General features: G+C 43.7%; 1 protein-coding gene across 11 annotated transcripts in view; it reads left to right on the forward strand.

Moving 5' to 3' along the window:
* Positions 1–18,980, forward strand: part of TMEM241 (transmembrane protein 241) — a 108,288-nt gene that overhangs the window by 14,807 nt on the left and 74,501 nt on the right. For all 11 annotated transcript variants that reach the window (XR_007189944.2, XM_057313194.1, XM_057313196.1 and 8 more), the window contains one exon: positions 10,862–10,943. Coding sequence is in view for 10 of the 11 variants with exons in the window: in XM_057313194.1 (XP_057169177.1) it covers positions 10,862–10,943 (82 nt within the window). In the remaining variant the exon portion in view is untranslated. The remainder of the gene's footprint in view (positions 1–10,861; positions 10,944–18,980) is intronic.

The raw sequence follows: 18,980 nt of genomic DNA on the forward strand, positions 1-18,980 counted from the left end.
TGCTGTCCCTTGAACTTGCGTGATGCTAGGTTCTACCCATTGCAGACGTGTGGTCATGCCCCCGTTTAGTCCCCCTGCTGATTCTCAGAGGTCTTCTCACTTCTATCTCCTGGACTTTCCTAGGTGGCTTCGCAGCCTTTACACACGATGTTAGCTCAGTTCAGCTCCTGTCAAAGATCATAGCGTCTTAGTTTGTAGTGGGTCTTGTGCTTAGTAACTGCTGGTACAGCTCAGGATTTCCAGTTGCCACAGGCACTTGGCAAAGGCGAGTTACCAGATGGCTGGCAGCAAGGACCCAGCCCGGTGTTCCTTTGTGTGTGCCTGGCTACGTTTGTGTTTGCTGTGGTTGCTGTTTCCTACTGGGCTCGGCTTTCTGTTTGTATTGGTAGCGAACCGAAGCCCAGCTTTGCTCTGTGACTGTGCACGTGGGTGGAGATAGCAGAGGTTAGACTCTACTAAAAATGAAAAAAACAGCAGCAGGCAGACAGCTTGGAGTCCCCGAGGTCGTCGTGGAGTTGGGATTGTACCAGTGGGGCTGATGGGTGGTCCCCAAATCGCTGTCTAATAACATACACCAGGAGCACTCCTTTAGACTCCTGATAGCCTGGAGTGTAGCAGAATCCCGGATTCCCTCTTAAAACAAGTCACAGAACCTAATACCATAGTTCCTACTTTGCAGAGAGGCCCTATCTGCTGTGTCGGTCAGTCTCTGGCCACGTCATGTATTGACTCCATTGAGTGACCCGATGGGATCAATCTTCTCCAGGAGGTTTACTCAGCAACCAGTTCAAGTGTTGGATGATGCCCTGAGGCCTTCTGTCTTGGGGAAGATAGCACTGGTTTTTAGGCACCAGTTTGTCCTTATATGGCAGCTACTGCCACTGCCAAACCATTGCAAAATGTCGAAGTGATTTTTCTAGCAGATGTTGAAGTCCTGTGCTGTAGGCTGTTTCCAGAACGTGATCCAGAACACTGTGACTGGACATCTGGCAGTGAGACCACGGCATTCTTTACTAGATTCTCGAACCATTGCTTATAGAATCAGGTGTGATTTCATTGGAGACTTTACACACCATCCTCTGGTTCCTTTATTACCAGACTACATGTTTACATAAAGACATCTGGAAAGTACTTTTTAATGTACTTAATACTTTTTGTTCACTCTACCTAAGATGGCAAATTTTTAACTCCCACGTTTTCAAGTATGAGAAGTTCTAAGTTAATAATTCTATGTCACAATACCTTTGTGACAGAAAAAAGCCCCACTCCTTAATTTTCCATTGGGAATCTTTGCTGGAGAACTGCAAACAATTTCTTTGATAAAACCTTCAAATTAACTCAGGCCTGTCCCTAAAGAAATGAACAGTGAGCAAATCAATTAGGATAGTTCTTTTTATGATTGATTATTTGTTTTTAAATGAGATAGCTCGCCTTCATCAAAGCTACTGGTAGTTGGAATTTCTCAAAAATGTTTTAATGTGTTGGCATTTCATTTTGAATGACTCTTATAGTTTTATGAACAGTTACCTTTGCTCACAGAGGAAAGTTAGCACTCAAATTCTTGTGTTTTTGATATTTTTTCCCTGTTGCTTTTTTTCTCCAGAGGAATGCTTTATGTATCTATGTAGGAATTACTTTTTGGGAATAATAAAACCAGCTTTCAAAGCATTCTCAGGAAACATATGGAGAACCACTGAAGGGACATAATATTGAATAAAATCTGATTGGTGTTGGTGTGGTGATGATAGTAGTTCTCAGAAGAGTCCACGAGGCCAGAGATGGTAGAAGGACAGGATTTTTTTTCCAGCTTTATTGAGGTGTAATTGTTAAAGAAAATTGTAAGATATTTAAAGCATACATTGTGGTAATACGGTATAGGTGGCCCGTGGGCCATAGTTCGCTGACTCTTGTTCTAAGTTATGCTTTGTGGAAAACTGTATCATCACAGTGTTCTTGAGTTCAAGTAATATTAGGGCTGAGCTTTGTCAAGGGAGTTGACCCTCTGTGAGTCAGAGGAAGAATAAATAATGAAGGAGGAAAGGTCTAAGAATAGTAGGAAAAAGGGAGAATAGTGAGTAAGATTCTTGGAGGACCATATTCACCAATAATGGACCCCCAAAAATGAAATCTAGGCATCTGCTCTAAGTGGGGAGTTAATATACGTAGAAGTCAAAAGAAGAAGAGGAAGAAGAGGGGAGGAGGAGTAGAATATATGCAGAAGTCCTTGTAAACTGTAAAGCAAATATTGACTACAGTTGTGCGGTATTACTGTTTTAGGCAATTCCAGCAGTCTTCATGAACCCTGTATGTTGGTGGCTTGGTATCTTTATGTTTGAAAACTGTTTTTAGTTCCACTAGGTGTCAGCACAATGCAGAGAATTTTTAAAGAACTTGGCTCAAGGAGCCCATCAGGCAGCCATGAACAGATAAACTTCTGAGTGTTTTGAGGGAGCAGATGTTCCTTCCATAATGCATGCTCTATTTGAAAAACAAGTGATTTAATTTAATTAGCCTTCATCTCGATAACAACAGCTTTATAATTCATGGCAACAGACTATCGTTAGCTTCTTATAAAATGCTTTTTTTTTTTTTTAAAGATTTTATTTATTTATGTGACAGAGAGACAGCCAGCGAGAGAGGGAACACAGCAGGGGGAGTGGGAGAGGAAGAAGCAGGCTCATAGCGGAGGAGCCCGATGTGGGACTCGATCCCGGTACGCCGGGATCACGCCCTGAGCCGAAGGCAGACTCTTTAACGACTGCGCTACCCAGGCGCCCCTAAAATGCTTTATTGATCAGGGTTCTTAGGGACCGGAGAGTGTGCACAAGCAAAGAAACAAACCAGCCCAAGACTCAAACAAGATGCAATACTTGTGCCTACAAATCATGTAAGAGAAACTATGTTATCACCTCAATTTTCAAACCAGACCCCGTGGCAAATAGTCCTCTCCCCCTAGGAGTTGCTGTGAGATCCCTCCCTACGCACGCAGATACACATGCTCACTGGCTTAGCAGCTCCCCAAAGGTCCTCCTACCACAGAGACCCGAGATTCTTCCAGGACTACCTGAGGATTTAATTCCATCTTGCCTCCTTTGTTGGCACATAGGACAACGAAAGAATAAACTAGCACGGGAGGCCCAGATGGTGCCACCTTATAAATGATAGATGGAGAAAATGTACCTCGTTTGTTCCTAATGTGCAGGTATTTGGCTATTGTAGAATCTTAGAGGTGCAGTGGAAGATTATATATGTTATGTATAAATAATACATCAATATAAATATCTAAATATAATATTACATATAAAATAATATATTTATATAGATATACATTTATATGCTATATAAAAATATAAATATATTAGCTATATAAATAAATATATATTAATAAAAATATATTATCTTTATATATACATATATATATATGTATATAAAGATAAGCAATATTAGCTTGGGCTGCTATAACAAAAATACCAGAGATTGGGTGGCTTAAACAGCAAACATTGATTTCTCAGTTCTGGAGGCTGGGAGGTCTGAGATCAGGGTGCCAGCATGGTTAGGTTCTGGTGAGGACCTCTTCTTGTTTATCTTGTTGTATCCTTCATAGTGGAGAGGGAGAGGGAAGGAGGAAGGAAGAAAAAGAGAGGGAGAAAGCCAGGTCTGTCTGTTTTAAAGGGCACTAATCCCATCATGAGGGCTCCACCCTCATGACCTTATAACTTCCCAGAGGCCCCACCTCCAAATACATCACGCTGCGGGTAGGATGTCAACATCTGAATTTTGGGGGAACACAAGCACGTAGCCCATGGCAGAGGGTAGAGTCAGGGTGAGTTCTCCGGAAGGTGATTTTGTAACCAGTTCTGCACTTCGATGCATGCATCTTTGAACAACAACTCCCCTTCAGGGAATTTATCCTCATACTGCAAAAACATGGATATGAAAAGGGAATGCGTTCAAGGAAAACTATTACAGCATTAGAATACTAAAAAGAGGATTAGCTTCCATGTCCAGCAATAGCCTATTATTCGGTTGTTGATAAATTGGTGATGAGTTTTTGCAAGGGAAAGATGTTAAGCAGATTACGGGACAACGCGGACAGTGGAATCCCATTTTCACGGCAGTGTTCATATACTTGCATGTACCGACACTGGAGGGAGGGACACCTGGCAAGGTAGTAACAGTGGTTATCTTTGGGAAGTGGGATGGTCATTGTAATGTTTTTCTTGATTATCTGTATTTTGAAAATTTTCTAGCATGGATAAGTACAACTTTTTAATAAGAAAACAAGATAAATTATTATAGAAAAGAAAGTGACCGCCTCCATGCCAAGTTTCTGAGTTCATGCCTTTTGAAGAAAACATGTTTGTTTATTTTTCACTGCAGTTTTCCGTTGTCCCAGTTAGAGGTTACAACATGATTATTAGAAATGTCCATCGTTTATTGTTAGAAGTTCCCATTAGGGCCATTTCAAAGAGACAAATGGCAGGAGGTAGGTATTTTTTACTTTCATCCCTGCCCTTAAAAACCTAGTAGCTGTAAGCACCAGCAGTTCTGTTCAGAGCAAAGTCTCTGAAGGGCTTCAGAAAAGCGCAGGAAGAAATGTGAATTAGGGTCATGCCTGGAGTTTTCTGGTGTGTTTTGTGGCTGTTGTTTTTCCCCTGTATCAATCTAGAGAAAGAAGGAAAAATCTTTTTTTTTTTTTAGTTAAAAGTAATACATGATGATTCCTTCAAATATTTGAGCGTCTAGCATATATACCAGACGTTGTTCTTCGGGCAGGGGGGTAGGTACACAGTGAACAAAACAGACAAAAATCCTTGCCCTCATAGAGCCTCCCTTCTCATTGGGATAGACCGACAAGAAACGAAGTAAAATGGAAGTATATGAGGTGTCAGACGGCAGTAAGTGCAGAGAAAAATGAAGCCAGGTAGGGAGCAGGCAGGTATGTGTGTGTGCCTGAGGGCGTTCTAGTGCGTGGAGTGGGGGGTTGTTACTTGACTCTGTGGATAAGATGACTTTGGAGCAGACGATGTCTCAATATGTGAGAGAGTGGGCCATGCACGTGTCTGGAGGGAGAGAGTTCCTGGCGGGAAGGCAATAGTAAACCCTGAGGTGCTTGGCACACTTGATGACCCACAATGAGGCCAGAATGCAGCTCTATTTTCCTTGTAAGTGAAAACATCTTTGTGGATAACTTTAACTACCTTTAACTATTGTATACAGTATGCATATTTTTAAAGCTTTCGATAAGTGTAGCAAGTAGTGTGTATGTGCATATATGTGTATAACTTTTCACATGTTTATTGGCTCTCTGTATTTTTTTTTAAAGATTTTATTTATTTATTTGACAGAGAGAGAGACAGCTAGTGAGAGAGGAAACACAAGCCGGGGGAGTGGGTGAGGAAGAAGCAGGCTCCCAGCGGAGGAGCCTGATGTGGGGCTCGATCCCAGAACGCCAGGATCATGCCCTGAGCCGAAGGCAGACGCCACCCAGGTGCCCCTGGCTATCTGTATTTCTTAAGTATGCGTGTGAGAGAGAAACACATATACACATACACACACACACACACACACACACACACACACACCTGGTTTTGCCCACTATTTTTCTTTGTCGAGCTGATTTTTTTTTCTTACTGAATTGTAAACACTCATTATACATTAAGAATATGAAATTCCAGCCTGTTTTATACGTTGCCAGTAGTTTTTCCTAGGTCCTTAATCATCTCTTGATTTCTTTATGGTGTTTTTTGGGCCAGTGCATTTTATGTAGGTGGATTTATCAATCTTCGCTAGAGGCTTCTGTCTTTGGAGTTATGTGTAGAAAAACCCAGAACATTTATTGAGTGTTGTTGTGCCATGCACTGCTCTGGACTTGTGCCTTCTTCTGCCCCCACACCTAGTGACCTAGGTGACCCCTAGATACCTCCAGCCCTAGATGACCTGACCTAGAAGAAAGGGCATAGCCCAGGGAAATGTGTGAAGTTTGTCCATCCCTTAGAGCTCTTGGCTAAAGTTAGTCAGCTAACTGCTGGAACATTCCTTGGCAGTGAAGAGAGCTGATTATAATTCCCAAAGATTTGGGTAACCATGTGCATGTTAAAAGGTTATACTCTTCAGTGCCCAGAACCAGGTGTGATTTCCATCGCTTCCTGCTCTATCTCCCTGGAAAATAATCCTCCATTTTAGCAGAGTTAACTAGGATTTTAAAATTATAGTTTCGGGGCACCTGGGTGGCTCAGTTGTTAAGCGTCTGCCTTCAGCTCAGGGTGTGATCCCCGTGTTCTGGGATCGAGCCCCACATCAGGCTCCTCCGCTGGGAGCCTGCTTCTTCCTCTCCCACTCCCCCTGCTTGTGTTCCCTCTCTTGCTGGCTGTCTCTCTCTCTCTGATAAATAAATAAATAGAATCTTTAAAAAAAAAAAAAAAGGAAATTAGTCCTAAATATTTCTAAAAAAAAATAAAAATAAAAAATAAAATTATAGTTTCGTTTTGTCCTGAAGAAATATTTTTAAATAAATATTTCAAGGGGCGCCTGGGTGGCTCAGTCGGTTGAATGACCGACTCTGTTTCTGCTCAGGTCATGATCTTGGGGTCCTGGGATCGAGCGCCACGTTAGGCTCCACTGGGAGTCTGCTTGGGATTCTCTCTTTCCCTCTCCCTCTGCTCCTGCCCCCACTTGTGCACGCACTCTCTCAAATAAATAAATGAATCTTTAAAAAACAAACACTTCAAGAGATAGCAAAAGCACAAAAAAAGTACCACCCTTGTAGTCCCTGTTCCCCCCTTTTCTCCACATAACCCGGAAAAGCATGGAAAACTCAGTTGTCATGCATTTAATTTGCCCCAGGAAACTGTTCAAAGGCCTGACCTGCCCATGTTACGATAGCATAGGAACTGATAGTCGTGCAAAACCCTGGAAGCCAGAGATCCCAAGTCTGATTCAGCAGACTGAATTCAGCTGTCTGAAGCAGCAAGTATAAACAGGTCTTCAAATGATGTTCACCTGTCAGCGGACTAGACTCCTCGAGGCAGGTTCTCTCTGGGAGGGAGACCCGGTGTGCACTCCGAGTGCTCCCGTGGCTGCCAGTCTGTCTGCCTGGTTCTCCTGCTGGTGTGTAAGTTAAGTGCGATCAATGTTGCAAAGAATTTGGGAATGAAGAGTTAGCGAAGAACAAACTTGTAACAAAGTCTTACTGAACCTTAAGAGACTTCTATTGCTCTAAGGGACCAAGGGGGGAAATGTTGGGTCCCTTCTGCTTCTCTAGCCCACCCCCAGTGCCCACTTTTTTTTTTTTTTTTTTTTGAGAGAGATAGAGACAGCCAGCTAGAGAGGGAGCACAAGCAGGGCGAGTGGGAGAGGAAGAAGCAGGCTCACATCAGAGGAGCCCGATGTGGGGCTCGATCCCATAACGCCGGGATCACGCCCTGAGCCGAAGGCAGACGCTCAACCGCTGTGCCACCTAGGCGCCCCGCCCACTTTGAGTTTTATCTCAAATAGCACTTAGAGGAAGGTTTCCCTGTCCTCGCTGACTAGATCAGATGCCCTTATGGTGCAGCTTAGTCCTTTAGTTTCCTTAAAATATTCATCCATGTAATATTTGACATTTATTTATATGAGCAAAACACTCATGGCTCCCACCTTTGTGAAAATTATAGCTTATTTGAGAGGTGGGAGACACATTAATAATATGTGTGTGTGTGTATATATATATATATATATATATATATATATATATATATATATATAAAATCTGACTGATCATTAATGGGTTAATTGAAAGATCAAGAAATCATTTTTGGATGAAACAATGTATTTTGATTTAAGGTGTATAAATGTGCATTCATTCGCTAATCTCATGGGAAGGCTTTTTCTTATAAACTACACAATGTATACCCTGTGATTTTCAGTGGAATGAGAACTTTGATACTTTGGAACAATATGAATGCAGAGTTCTTCTCAATTTTTAATTATTCTCCCCCCCTATCTTTTCACACCGGTTTTGCCCATATCTGTTTTGGCAGCACTGTCCCCAGTGATTCATATTTATTCTTCTCAATACAGCTATACTTTTTTGTTGGTGTGTGGAGGAGGGAGGCCGCTGTCTCTGAGAAGAGCTCACGAGGGCCAAGACAGGGTTAGGCAACCAGCTGTTCTTGCAGGTGTCGAAATTTCCACCGTCAGTGCATGTTGCTTTGACTCTGTCCACCTAGGAGGTGGGCTCTGATGAGATGATTGTGGAGAACGCAAGCGCCAGTGCCCCGTGCCTGGGTCACAGTGCCGTGCTCGGATCCAAGTTCTCACACAGCTCTCTGTAGCATTTCCCAGAAGTCTCTTTGGTCCAACTAAATCTGTGTTTATTTTTTTAATTTTTTATAGTTAAAGTCATTTCTTTCTTTTTTTAAAAAAATATTTTATTTATTTATTTGTGTGAAAGAGAGAGTACAAGAGGGGGGCGAGGGGGAGCAGCAGAGGGAGAGGGAGAAGCGGGCTCGTCACTGAGCAGGGAGCCTGATGTGGGGCTCAATCCCAAGACACTGGGATCATGACCTGAGCCAAAGGCAGATGCTTAACCAACTGAGCCACCCAGGTGTGCCAGTTAAAGTCATTTCTTTGTGTTTAAGGTAGAGGGTTAAAATATACGGTGTCCCTAGCCATGGTTTCTTTTTCACATCCGTGATAACTCAAATGCCCCGATGTCTCTTGGAGCATATGACGGTGCAGGCATTTTCTTTGTTTAAGAGGAAACAGAGCACGGATGCCTGGGGCCTCACTGAGCTCACGTCCCAGAGTACTGGGCCTGCGGCAGCTGGACACACTGCTTGTCACAGACTGCCCTCCTTCCCTCCTCGCCTGTACTCCCTGTGGTGTGGGCTCTGGGCTGTCTTCTGGTGCTCAGCGGGCCAGGGGCCTGGATCCTGTCTCCCTTGACCCTTGTGATCTTAATGTCTAATGGGAAAGCCCTTTCCTAGAAGAACAGCAATTGGTTTGATGTTCTGCTTGACCCATTAGGACAGAGAATGGCATCTTCCTTTCTCTGTTCACCTTTTGGGTGCAAGAGCAGACATCTGTTATTGCAGCAGGACCAGAAAGAACAGAGGATATCCCTCAGGTAATTAGCTGCTTGGTCTGCTACCAGAGCAAAATCATGCTGTGTTTGCAGCTTATTTATTTATAGGTCAGTGTCTCCCATTAGATCTTGAGGTCCTCGGGGGCAAAGTATGAAAGTGTGGCTCAAACCTAGGGCTTTAGAGTCAGGTGACCTGAACTCAAATTCTGCCTTTGCAATTACCAACTCTTCTGACCACAGGCACATTATTTAAACTCTTTATGCCTCGGTTTTCTCATTTGCACAAGGGGGATAATAATAATAATAATAATAATAATAATAATAATAATAATAATAATAAAATTTTCTCACAAGGTGGTTGGGCAGAATTTTATTTTTTTTTTTAAGCAAGCTCCATGGCCAGTGTGGAGCCCAACACGGGGCTTGAACTCACGACCCTGAGATCAAGACCTGAGCTGAGATCAAGAGTCAGATGCTTGGGGCGCCTGGGTGGCACAGCGGTTAAGCGTCTGCCTTTGGCTCAGGGCGTGATCCCGGCATTATGGGATCGAGCCCCACATCAGGCTCCTCTGATGTGAGCCTGCTTCTTCCTCTCCCACTCCCCCTGCTTGTGTTCCCTCTCTCGCTGGCTGTCTCTATCTCATAAATAAATTTTAAAAATCTTAAAAAAAAAAAAGAGTCTGATGCTTAACCAGCTGAGCCACTCAAGTGCCTCACGTTGTGCAGATTTTTTAAAGACACAGCACAGAAAACATTTAGCATAGTGCCTCGTTTGTAGCAAGTGCTCAATAAATGTTAACTATGATGCTGCTGTTAATAATTCTGGCTCTGTAGGCACCTTGCAAATTGCTATAAATATTTGCTGAATGAATACAGTCAGGAAGCAGAATTTAGAAGCCCCACTAGAGACCGGAGGCATTTTAACACCAGGTTCACTGGGAAGCGTCCAAAAGCAGGTCTGATCACAGATGGGAGTGCCTGGCCGAGCTAATAAGGTTAACAAAGAGCATTTCTTGAGCAGGCACCATCCCAGGAGAGCAGTTCATTGAGTTAGGTGGGATTATTATGTTAAATTCTGCTGGAACGGTCTCATTTATTTCTCTCTATTATTAGAATAACTCTAGGGTACTGGCGTTAGTGGACCGAATGTGTTGGTGACGGATGGGGGCAGCACGTGATCGGTGCTCTATGTAAAAACCAAGATTCTAAAACTGTAGTGAGAAAAGCAGTTTTGTGTGTGGCCACAATTGAATCAAAGAAATGCACCCTTCAGAAGTCCTTAGAGATTCCAGGTTCACAGTGGAAAACGTCAACCCATGGCCACCCAGCTCAAGTTCTAGCATTCTTTTTAAAATTCTGGCCTTTGACACTTTCTTCTTTTTGTTGTGGTTCCATGGAGCTGTTTGATATATTGCCTAGGTAAATAGTCTTTTTAAATTTTTAATAATTTGGCGTGAGTTCAAAGCTTCTGGCTACTTAAAATCCAAAGAATAATGTTCATTGCCTTTAAAAAAAAAAAAATCAGATCTGTTCTCTCCCAAACTACAGGAAGCCATTGTCCAGCTCCAGCTTGTCTGTGCCTTACTGTGGGCTGGGGAACAGGCAGGCTGTGGCCGGATGGCTCTTCAGCCTCCCTGGCTCTCAGTGGACACAGACACGTCACACTTCACAGGCCACTCAGAGATGTTAAGACAAGCACCATCGTCGTAGTTGGTCATCTGAAGGGTCATGCCTTCCAACTAGGTCTTTTGGACAGGAAGTGACAAATATGATGGCCTCTTTCCCTCTTTCCAGATCTGATGTTTCGACATGGCTTCCCGCTTCGGTGCTGTTTGTGGGTATAATCTATGCTGGTTCCAGAGCATTATCCAAACTGGTAAGTGTTGGAGACTTTTTAGAGAGACAGTTTCTCTTTCCTGCTCCCCTTTGCTTTTTAACTTATTGCACCTTGGATCAATAGGAGACAGCACATCAGCTTTCATAATGGTACAGCTAGATTGGAGAACAACGTGGGGTTTTTTACCCCTTTCCCTGCATTGAGGATAACCAGATAACAGGGTCGGGCCAACTTGTTTTACAAGATGAAGAAGCACAGATGGAGACGCAGGGAGAGAGAGGCGATCTTTATGGAGCCTGACATAGGGCCAGCCCGCTCTGCCCGAACGCAGGCTGTCCTGGGAAGCAGCGAGCGTGGGCTCAGCCTGCTCCTTACTTCTGAAGCACTGTAACTCTGCCCGTTGGTGATGCGGACTGGGGGGTGCTGGCTCAGTGGCGAGGTACATGCCTGGCACAGCATTAGTACCCAGGCCATGGCAACACTAATAAAACAAGTGTCCCCCTGTTCTCTCACCCCAGTCGCCCAGGTTTGAGCTCCTCAAAGGAGGGAACTGTAAAGAATAAACTTCTTCCAGTTATGTTATATGAAAATATAAAAATTTAGTTATTTTTCCATCAGAAGAGAATCCAGTGATACTGCCATTGACCAGAGACTCAGAACGAGGTTTACAGTCAGTAATGCCTCTTTCTGTCTTGTACCCCGACTGCGCATATTGTCTTTATCAGAAAATGATTATGTTCTGACTTTTGGAAAAATGCAAAATTTGTTTACCAATTTAGTCTTTTTATACAAAGCTTGTTGTTATGCTGGTCCCTTAGGTCTCAGATGTGAAAACATTAAAACAAACATAAAATCTGCCTACCTGCACAGCAGTATTATTGTTAGGACAACCCTGAAGTTTGCAAAATAGCAGTTGAGAGTTACTAGCAGTGATTAAATCATAATTTTTCTTTCATGATTCATAAGCTTGAGTCATTGGGATGATGTGTCCAATGGGGGAGAAACGTCCTGGGTGGGCCCAAGAAATGACCCACAGCACAATTGGTGCTCAGCCCAGAACCTGAGACTTGCACTGGCTTCCTGCTGCCCCTTCTCCATTCTGTCGACTTCTGTGTCTGCTGCCTCGCTTTACACCTACTGGCCTGCAGAGGGCGCTCCCCCTCGTATAGCAGAATACAGGTGTTGACAAAAACTACATTTTTTAAAAGTTTTAATTTAAATTCCAGTTAGTTAACATACAGTGTAATATTAGCTTCAGGTGTAGGATTTAGTGATGCAACACTTCATGCAACACCCGGCGCTCATCCCAACAGGTGCACCACTTAATCCCATCACAGATACAAGCCATCCCCCAATCCCGCTCCCATCTGGTAACCAGCAGTGTGTTCTCTACAGTTAAGAGTCCGTTTCTTGGTTTGCCTCTATGTTTGTTTGAAAAACAATGTATTCTTGTTCAAAGGCTTTCAAAATTTCTTATAGGATCTGGGTAGTTATAGATGCCAGAATTTTGAAGTTTGAATAACTCTTGTGCTAATAATAATATTTTTTGTTTGTACAGTGCTTTTTTGGCATGTTTCCATAGTGATTTCCTCTGTATCTTTTTATGTGATTCTCAGTCACCTGACAGGCGGCGGGTGAGGCAGATGTTAATCACCTGACAGAGGAAGGAACTCAGGTGTGAAAAGTCTTGAACTTGCCGCTAGCCCCAGCTCCTGACAGCTGCTCTGACTCCAGACTTTTTGCCTTTTCAGATTTGTATCTTTAGGGCCAGCGTATGTGGATTTTAGAATAGCCCAGGGTAGAGTAGTCAGGCGTAACTTTAGACTCTTTTAGTTCTAAGTTATACAACGCTCATAAACTATTCTAAGCAAAAAGGAAATGAACTGGTTCATAGAATTGAAAAGCTGTAGATCAGGCAAGGCTTGATCCAGAGGTTCCAATGACATTCTCAGAACCCAGTTTCTGTCTCTCTGTCTTTTAGTTCTGCTCTGTCTCTGCTCCATTTCAGAGTCAGGCTCTCCCCCTCATGGGTGTAGTTGACTTCAGGCTCACATCCTCACAACACAAAGTCTAATGGAAAGAGACTCTTCCTCGTAGCTCCTGCAGGAATCTCAGGATTCACTCTGAATACATCAGTAGGGTCACTGCCCTTCCCAGGTCTGCGAGCTTACTAGGGAGATGGAATTGTGCTGATTGGTCAGCCCTGGATCCTGGCCTTCCTGAACCATTCACTGGGGCTGCAGAGGCTCGGAGCACTGGTGGGCCAGCTCTGCTCATACGGGATCCCTGCCTGGATGCCGTAGACTGAGAGAGGGTGTAGCAATCCTTGATATTGGGATGCTTTACCAAAAGAAGGGATAAGGATACTAGGTAGCCTCAAATTCCTCAGAAGTCCATTGTAAAGGTCAATCCAGTACATTCTCAGGCAGATGGGGAGTTCTGTAACCAAGCACAATGCTTCTCGAAGTGTGATCCGCATGTGGGGTCAGTCTGCGAGCTTGTTAGCTGCCCGTAAGGAGATTGTGCCACAATGTACATCCACTTTGGCACGAAACACACTGTTTAGTTGAGCTGACCCTTTTTTTTTTCATAGCAAGAGTTTTTGAAGAAGGAAGCACTGCACCGATTTACCTTCTGGCTCGAGCTCCTTATTTTGGGGGAGGACTGGTACTGTCAGTGGCCCTGGCCTAGGGCACAGCCTTCTTTAAAGGGTAAGAAGAAGCTGCTGCAATTCAAACTCTTTGAGCAAAGGAAAACAAGCAAAACCCAAATATACCCAATTAGAGTGGGAGGAGTACAGAAGAGAGACACTCGTTATTGTTTTTGAGTGAAATAACAACCCAGCATCTTTTCTTTGTTTTCTGAATTTTTTGTTTTTACATAGTTGCTTACAAATTTATAGAGTGGGTTAAACACGAGGCACTCATACAGCTTGTGTTAGATAGAAAACAGGCATCCATATGCTGGTGCCAAGCTGTCAGTGTAATGAATCCACAAGGAATTGGGGAAAAGTGCTCCGTTAAAGGCGTGGGTGTATTGTTACGCAGAACACTTTCGAGGGGGTTCTGCTCCATAAAGCCCTCCTTTATCTGACAAGATTTTGAAGCTCTGTTCTTCTGATGTGCAACTCCGAAGAGGAAGCTGGTTTAACTCTGTAAAAGGCACAGCAGGGAAAACTCTACTGATTTTTCTACCTCACAACTGAATCATATACAGAGTTAAGGAAAGGGGTTATTTCTGGGGCTGTCCATTCAGCAAATATTTATCAGGGATCTAGTATGTGCCAGGTGCTGAAAGACAAATAAGAGATGGTTCCTGACCTTGAGGTGTTAGTATGTGCCGGGCACTTTCCATCACCCCTCTTCATGACATATGAAGTCAGACTTAATTACTCCCACTTACAGATGAGAAAACTGAGATCCAAATTATTTGGCCAAGGTCAACAACGCGTAAATGTTAAAGCGGAGGTGCAAACCCAAACCTGTCCAGCCACAACAGTTCATCTCCAAAAGTTACCCTCTTTCCCCCCTAAATCACATCAACTAAGGGAGATCAGCCCATGAGGACTACACGGCGGGGGGTGGGGTGGGGTGGGGGTGGTGGAGAGGACCCGTGTATTTGCTGTCCCTTCTACTTGGGCTAATTTGGGTCAGCTTCTCCAGCTATCCTATGCTGAATAAGGTCCCAGGTGGTGATGGTTCTGATAGCGTGAGTGTCGGTCTTCGGAGGGTCAGTACAACCTTGACCAGTCATCAATACTCTTGCTATAATTTCCCATCCGAAGCCTGGTCAGCCTACACAGGATTGCCTCAAAGCCTGTGCTGGTGAGGGTGTAGAACAGATGTGCAAAGTCAGACAATAGTGAGCTTGCCAGTGAGAAGCCATCCTGGTGTTGGTGATCTGGCTGCTCAAACCATGTCGTTTTCTTGCCTCGGGGAAGCCAGGGTCCCTCGTTGCAGGACTCTGCAAATCCAAGTTAAGGCATCTTGACAGGACTGCTCTTGATTTCTCACCCAGCTCTTTGATCTTGGTCCTTTCCTAACTGCTTGTCAGGGTTTGTCTTCCATGAGCACGATATTCGCTCCGCACGTTGCGATGGAGATTGGACGGGGTGTTGGTGAGGAAACACACATGGATAATTAGACCCAGATGGAGCAAATTAGTTAAGAAAACTGGAGCCCATGAGTCCCCTCCCCATTTGTTTGGCTCGAATATAACATGAAGGAACTTGGATGTGCAAAGGAGAAGAATGTCACTGTTGATGCAGAATGGAGACTCTTCCTCTAATGTTCGCTGTTACTGCTCATTTGAGGCAGCTTTCCTTCTCTTCCATGTTGTTTTCTTACCAGAGCTCACCAGAGTCCATTTGCGAGGATTACTTTTTAAGGTGTAGATTCAGTGGCAAAATAGGAAACCCTTCCTCTGGATTTTAGTTATCTTCTTGCTCCATATAAAGAGGATGTTCTCAGGGCGCTTGGGTGGTTCAGTCAGTTAAGTATTCAACCCTTGATTTCAGCTCAGGTCATGATCTCAGGGTCGTGAGATTGAGCCCTGCATCAGGCTCCATGCTCCGTGGGGAGTCTGCTTGGGATTCTCTCCCTCAGCCCCCTTCCCCTGCTCTCCCTCTTTCTCTAAAATAATAAATAAATTTTTAAAGATGACGTTCTCCGTAACCCTTACAAAATGACTTATTAAAACAGGGCTCTGAGGGGAAAGCTTTATGACATTAGATTTGGCAGTGGTTTCTTGGATACAACACCAAAGACACAGGCAACAAAAGAAAAAATAGAAATATTGGACTTCATCGAAATGAAAAACTTCAGTGCATCAAAGGCCCCTATCAACAGAGTGAAAAGGCAACCCACTGAATGGGAGAAAGTATTCGCAAATCATTTATCTGATAAAGGATGTGGAAATAAACTTTTAGGCCCAAGATGGAGCTCCTCCTTTCTGGGGTGCTATCTCAGCAAAGCAAACTTCAGCATTCCTGGAAATGCTCCGCTTGACCAGAAACACAGTCCAGCTAGACAGCCAGTCCCAAACACCAAGGTGGCTCTGGGTTCTATACTTCCTTATTCCTTGATCTTCCTAAATAAGGTCAGATACGCCATCCCAGCGAATCATGGCATTTCCCCATTGCCACTTCTCATGCTTCATAAAACTTATTCTTGCCCAGCACCCCTTGGGAAGAGGGCTCCACTGCTTCTGAGGCACCATACTCCCCCAACCCAAGGATTGTTTTCCCTTGAATAGAGGACATCAGACTTGTTACGAAATTGTTTTAGTTTTGTCATTCAATAGGGATTAAGACCCAGAATATAGAGATACGTCCTCAACTCAACAACGAAAACCAACCCAATTCAAAAATGGCCAAAGGACTTGAATAGATATTTTTCCAGAGAAGATGTATAGATGGCTGATAAGCTCAGGAAAAGATACTCAGCATCATTAATCATTAGGAAAATGCAAATCAAACCCGTAATGAGATACTACCTCACACCCATTAGGGTGGCTTTAGTCAAAAAACCAGATAATAACCAGTGCTGGTAAGGATGCGGAGAAATTGGAACCCTTGGGCACCGTTGTTGGGAATCTAAACTGGTGCAGCTACTCTGGAAAACACTAGGATGGTTCCTCAAAAAATTAAAGATAGACTTACTGTGTGATCCAGCAATTTCACTTCTGGGTTTATACCCTCAAAAAATTGAAAGCAGGGAGTTGAACAGATATTTGTGCCCCTGTGTTCACGGCAGCATAATTTACAATAGCCAAAAGTTGGAAGCAACCCAAGTGTCCACGGATGGGGGAGGATAAGCAAAATGGGGCAGATGCATGCCGTGGAATATTATCTAACCTTGAGAAGGAAGGAAGTTCTGACACATGGAACACCGTAGATGAACTTTGAGGACAGCACGTTAAGTGAGATAAGTCAGTCACGAAAGGACAAATACCATCTGATTGCATGTCTGTGAGGTGCTTAGAGTGGCCAAAATCATAGAGACGGAAAGCAGAATGGTGCTTGCCAGGGACTGGAGGGAGGAGAGAATGAGGAGTTAGTATTTAATGGGGACAGAGTTTTGTAAGATGAAGGAGTTCCGGAGCTGGAGGGTGGTGATGGCTGCATGGCTCTGTGAATGTACTTCATGCCACTGAACTGTGCACCTAAAAATGGTCGAAATGGTAAATTTTATGTGTAAATTTTACCTCAATGTAAAAAATGTATTTATTAAAAAAAAAAAAAAAAACCTGGGCTCTGATAGAGGTTTTCTTGAGGATTATATGAAGAGGAGGGGATGATAACAGGTTCTCACTCGCTTCGCTCAGAATTCCTTTGGGTGCCATAGAATATGCACATTTGGTTTAACTCATTCATTTCTTTGCTCTTGGGTAAAAAGTATGAGAAAAATAACAATTCACCGAGAGCGGGCCAGTCTGCCCTGTGCTCTGGCCTGTACATTTATGCCCCCATGTGAACGAGATGGAGCAAGCTTCTGTCCCTTGAGCCTTTTCTTTTTTTCTTTTTTTTTTTTTTTTAAATTATTATGTTCAGTTAGCCACCGTATAAGTACATCATTAGTTTCTGATGTAGTGTTCAGTGATTCATTTGTTATGTATCTTATGCCCAGGCATCTCACCAAGGTGGAAGAACCCCTGGTATTTTAAAATGTCCATTTCTGGGGCAACTGGGTGGCTTCGTCAGTTGAGCGTCTGCCTTCGCCTCAGGTCATGATCTCAGGGTCCTGGGATCGAGCCCCCTGCCGGGCTCCTTGCTCAGCAGGGAGTCTGCTTCTCCCTCTCCCTCTGCTTCCCTGCTCCTGTTCTCTCACTCACTCTATCTCAAATAAATAAATAAAATTTTTTAAAAATGTCCATTTCTTGGGGCGCCTGGGTGGCACAGCGGTTAAGCGTCTGCCTTCGGCTCAGGGCGTGATCCCGGTGTTATGGGATCGAGCCCCACATCAGGCTCCTCCGCTATGAGCCTGCTTCTTCCTCTCCGACTCCCCCTGCTTGTGTTCCCTCTCGCTGGCTGTCTCTATCTCTGTCAAATAAATAAATAAAATCTTTAAAAAAAAATGTCCATTTCTTATGCAATAAGACCCATAAGACAGAGGCCAGCTACTTTAGGTGATGAACAAATGAACGACAGAGACAGCCTCCAGACTGGTACTGGAGATACACCAGCAAGAGGGGAGTCTGGTACTCTGCACTTCAGTGCTTTGCTATATAATGATACAATAGTAAGATTAACAAAATTAACACTTAAATTTAATCACACAAGTCAACTTATGAATGTATTCATGGATACGTACATATACTTACTCAAATACCTCACCATCTTCCAAAAAGGATGAGTGGTGGCTTAAAAGAATAATTAAGATAGACATTTTTTTTTAAGTAGGCTCTGTACCCAGCGTGGAGCCCAACACAGGGCCTGAACTCACAGCCTGGAGATCAGGATCTGAGCTGAGATCAAGAGGTGGACGCTTAACTGGCTGGGCGACCCAGGCGCCCCCAAATAGACATTTTTTATGAACAGAATTTTACAAGAAATCTAGGTACAGAAAAGCAGAAGAACTAGATGAGGCCACGGAGAGACTTAGCACATAGGAATTTATGCTGTAATATCCTACAAAATAAATGCAGATGGGGCCTGAATTCAATTTTCAGTGTTCTGTAGCCAAATAAAAAAGTGACGAGACTTGGGGAGTCTGCTTCTCCCTCTGCCCCTCCCACTGCTCATGCTCTCTCTCTCTCAAATAAATAAATAAAATCTTAAAAATAAAAAAATAAAGAAGTTAAGGACTCTCCTCGGTGCTTGTAAGGTAAGAGCGGAGGTCATTGCTACACCTGTTACACAGAGCCTAACATATAGCAGTGGTGACTCACTATGTTGTACACCCAAAACTAACGTAACATTGTGTGTCCCTGATCTTCAGATTTAAAAAGTTGCAGGGAAAACAAGAGTGAGGTCATTGCTGAAGAAGAGCAAAGCTTCCTCGCTCTCAGGTTCTGAGTCCTCAAAAGAGGTAGACTGGGCCACTTAGTGAGGCAGGGTCTTCCACAACCCCCTTATAA

Source organism: Ursus arctos, unplaced genomic scaffold (assembly GCF_023065955.2).
Source record: "Ursus arctos isolate Adak ecotype North America unplaced genomic scaffold, UrsArc2.0 scaffold_17, whole genome shotgun sequence".
Lineage (NCBI taxonomy): Eukaryota > Metazoa > Chordata > Mammalia > Carnivora > Ursidae > Ursus > Ursus arctos.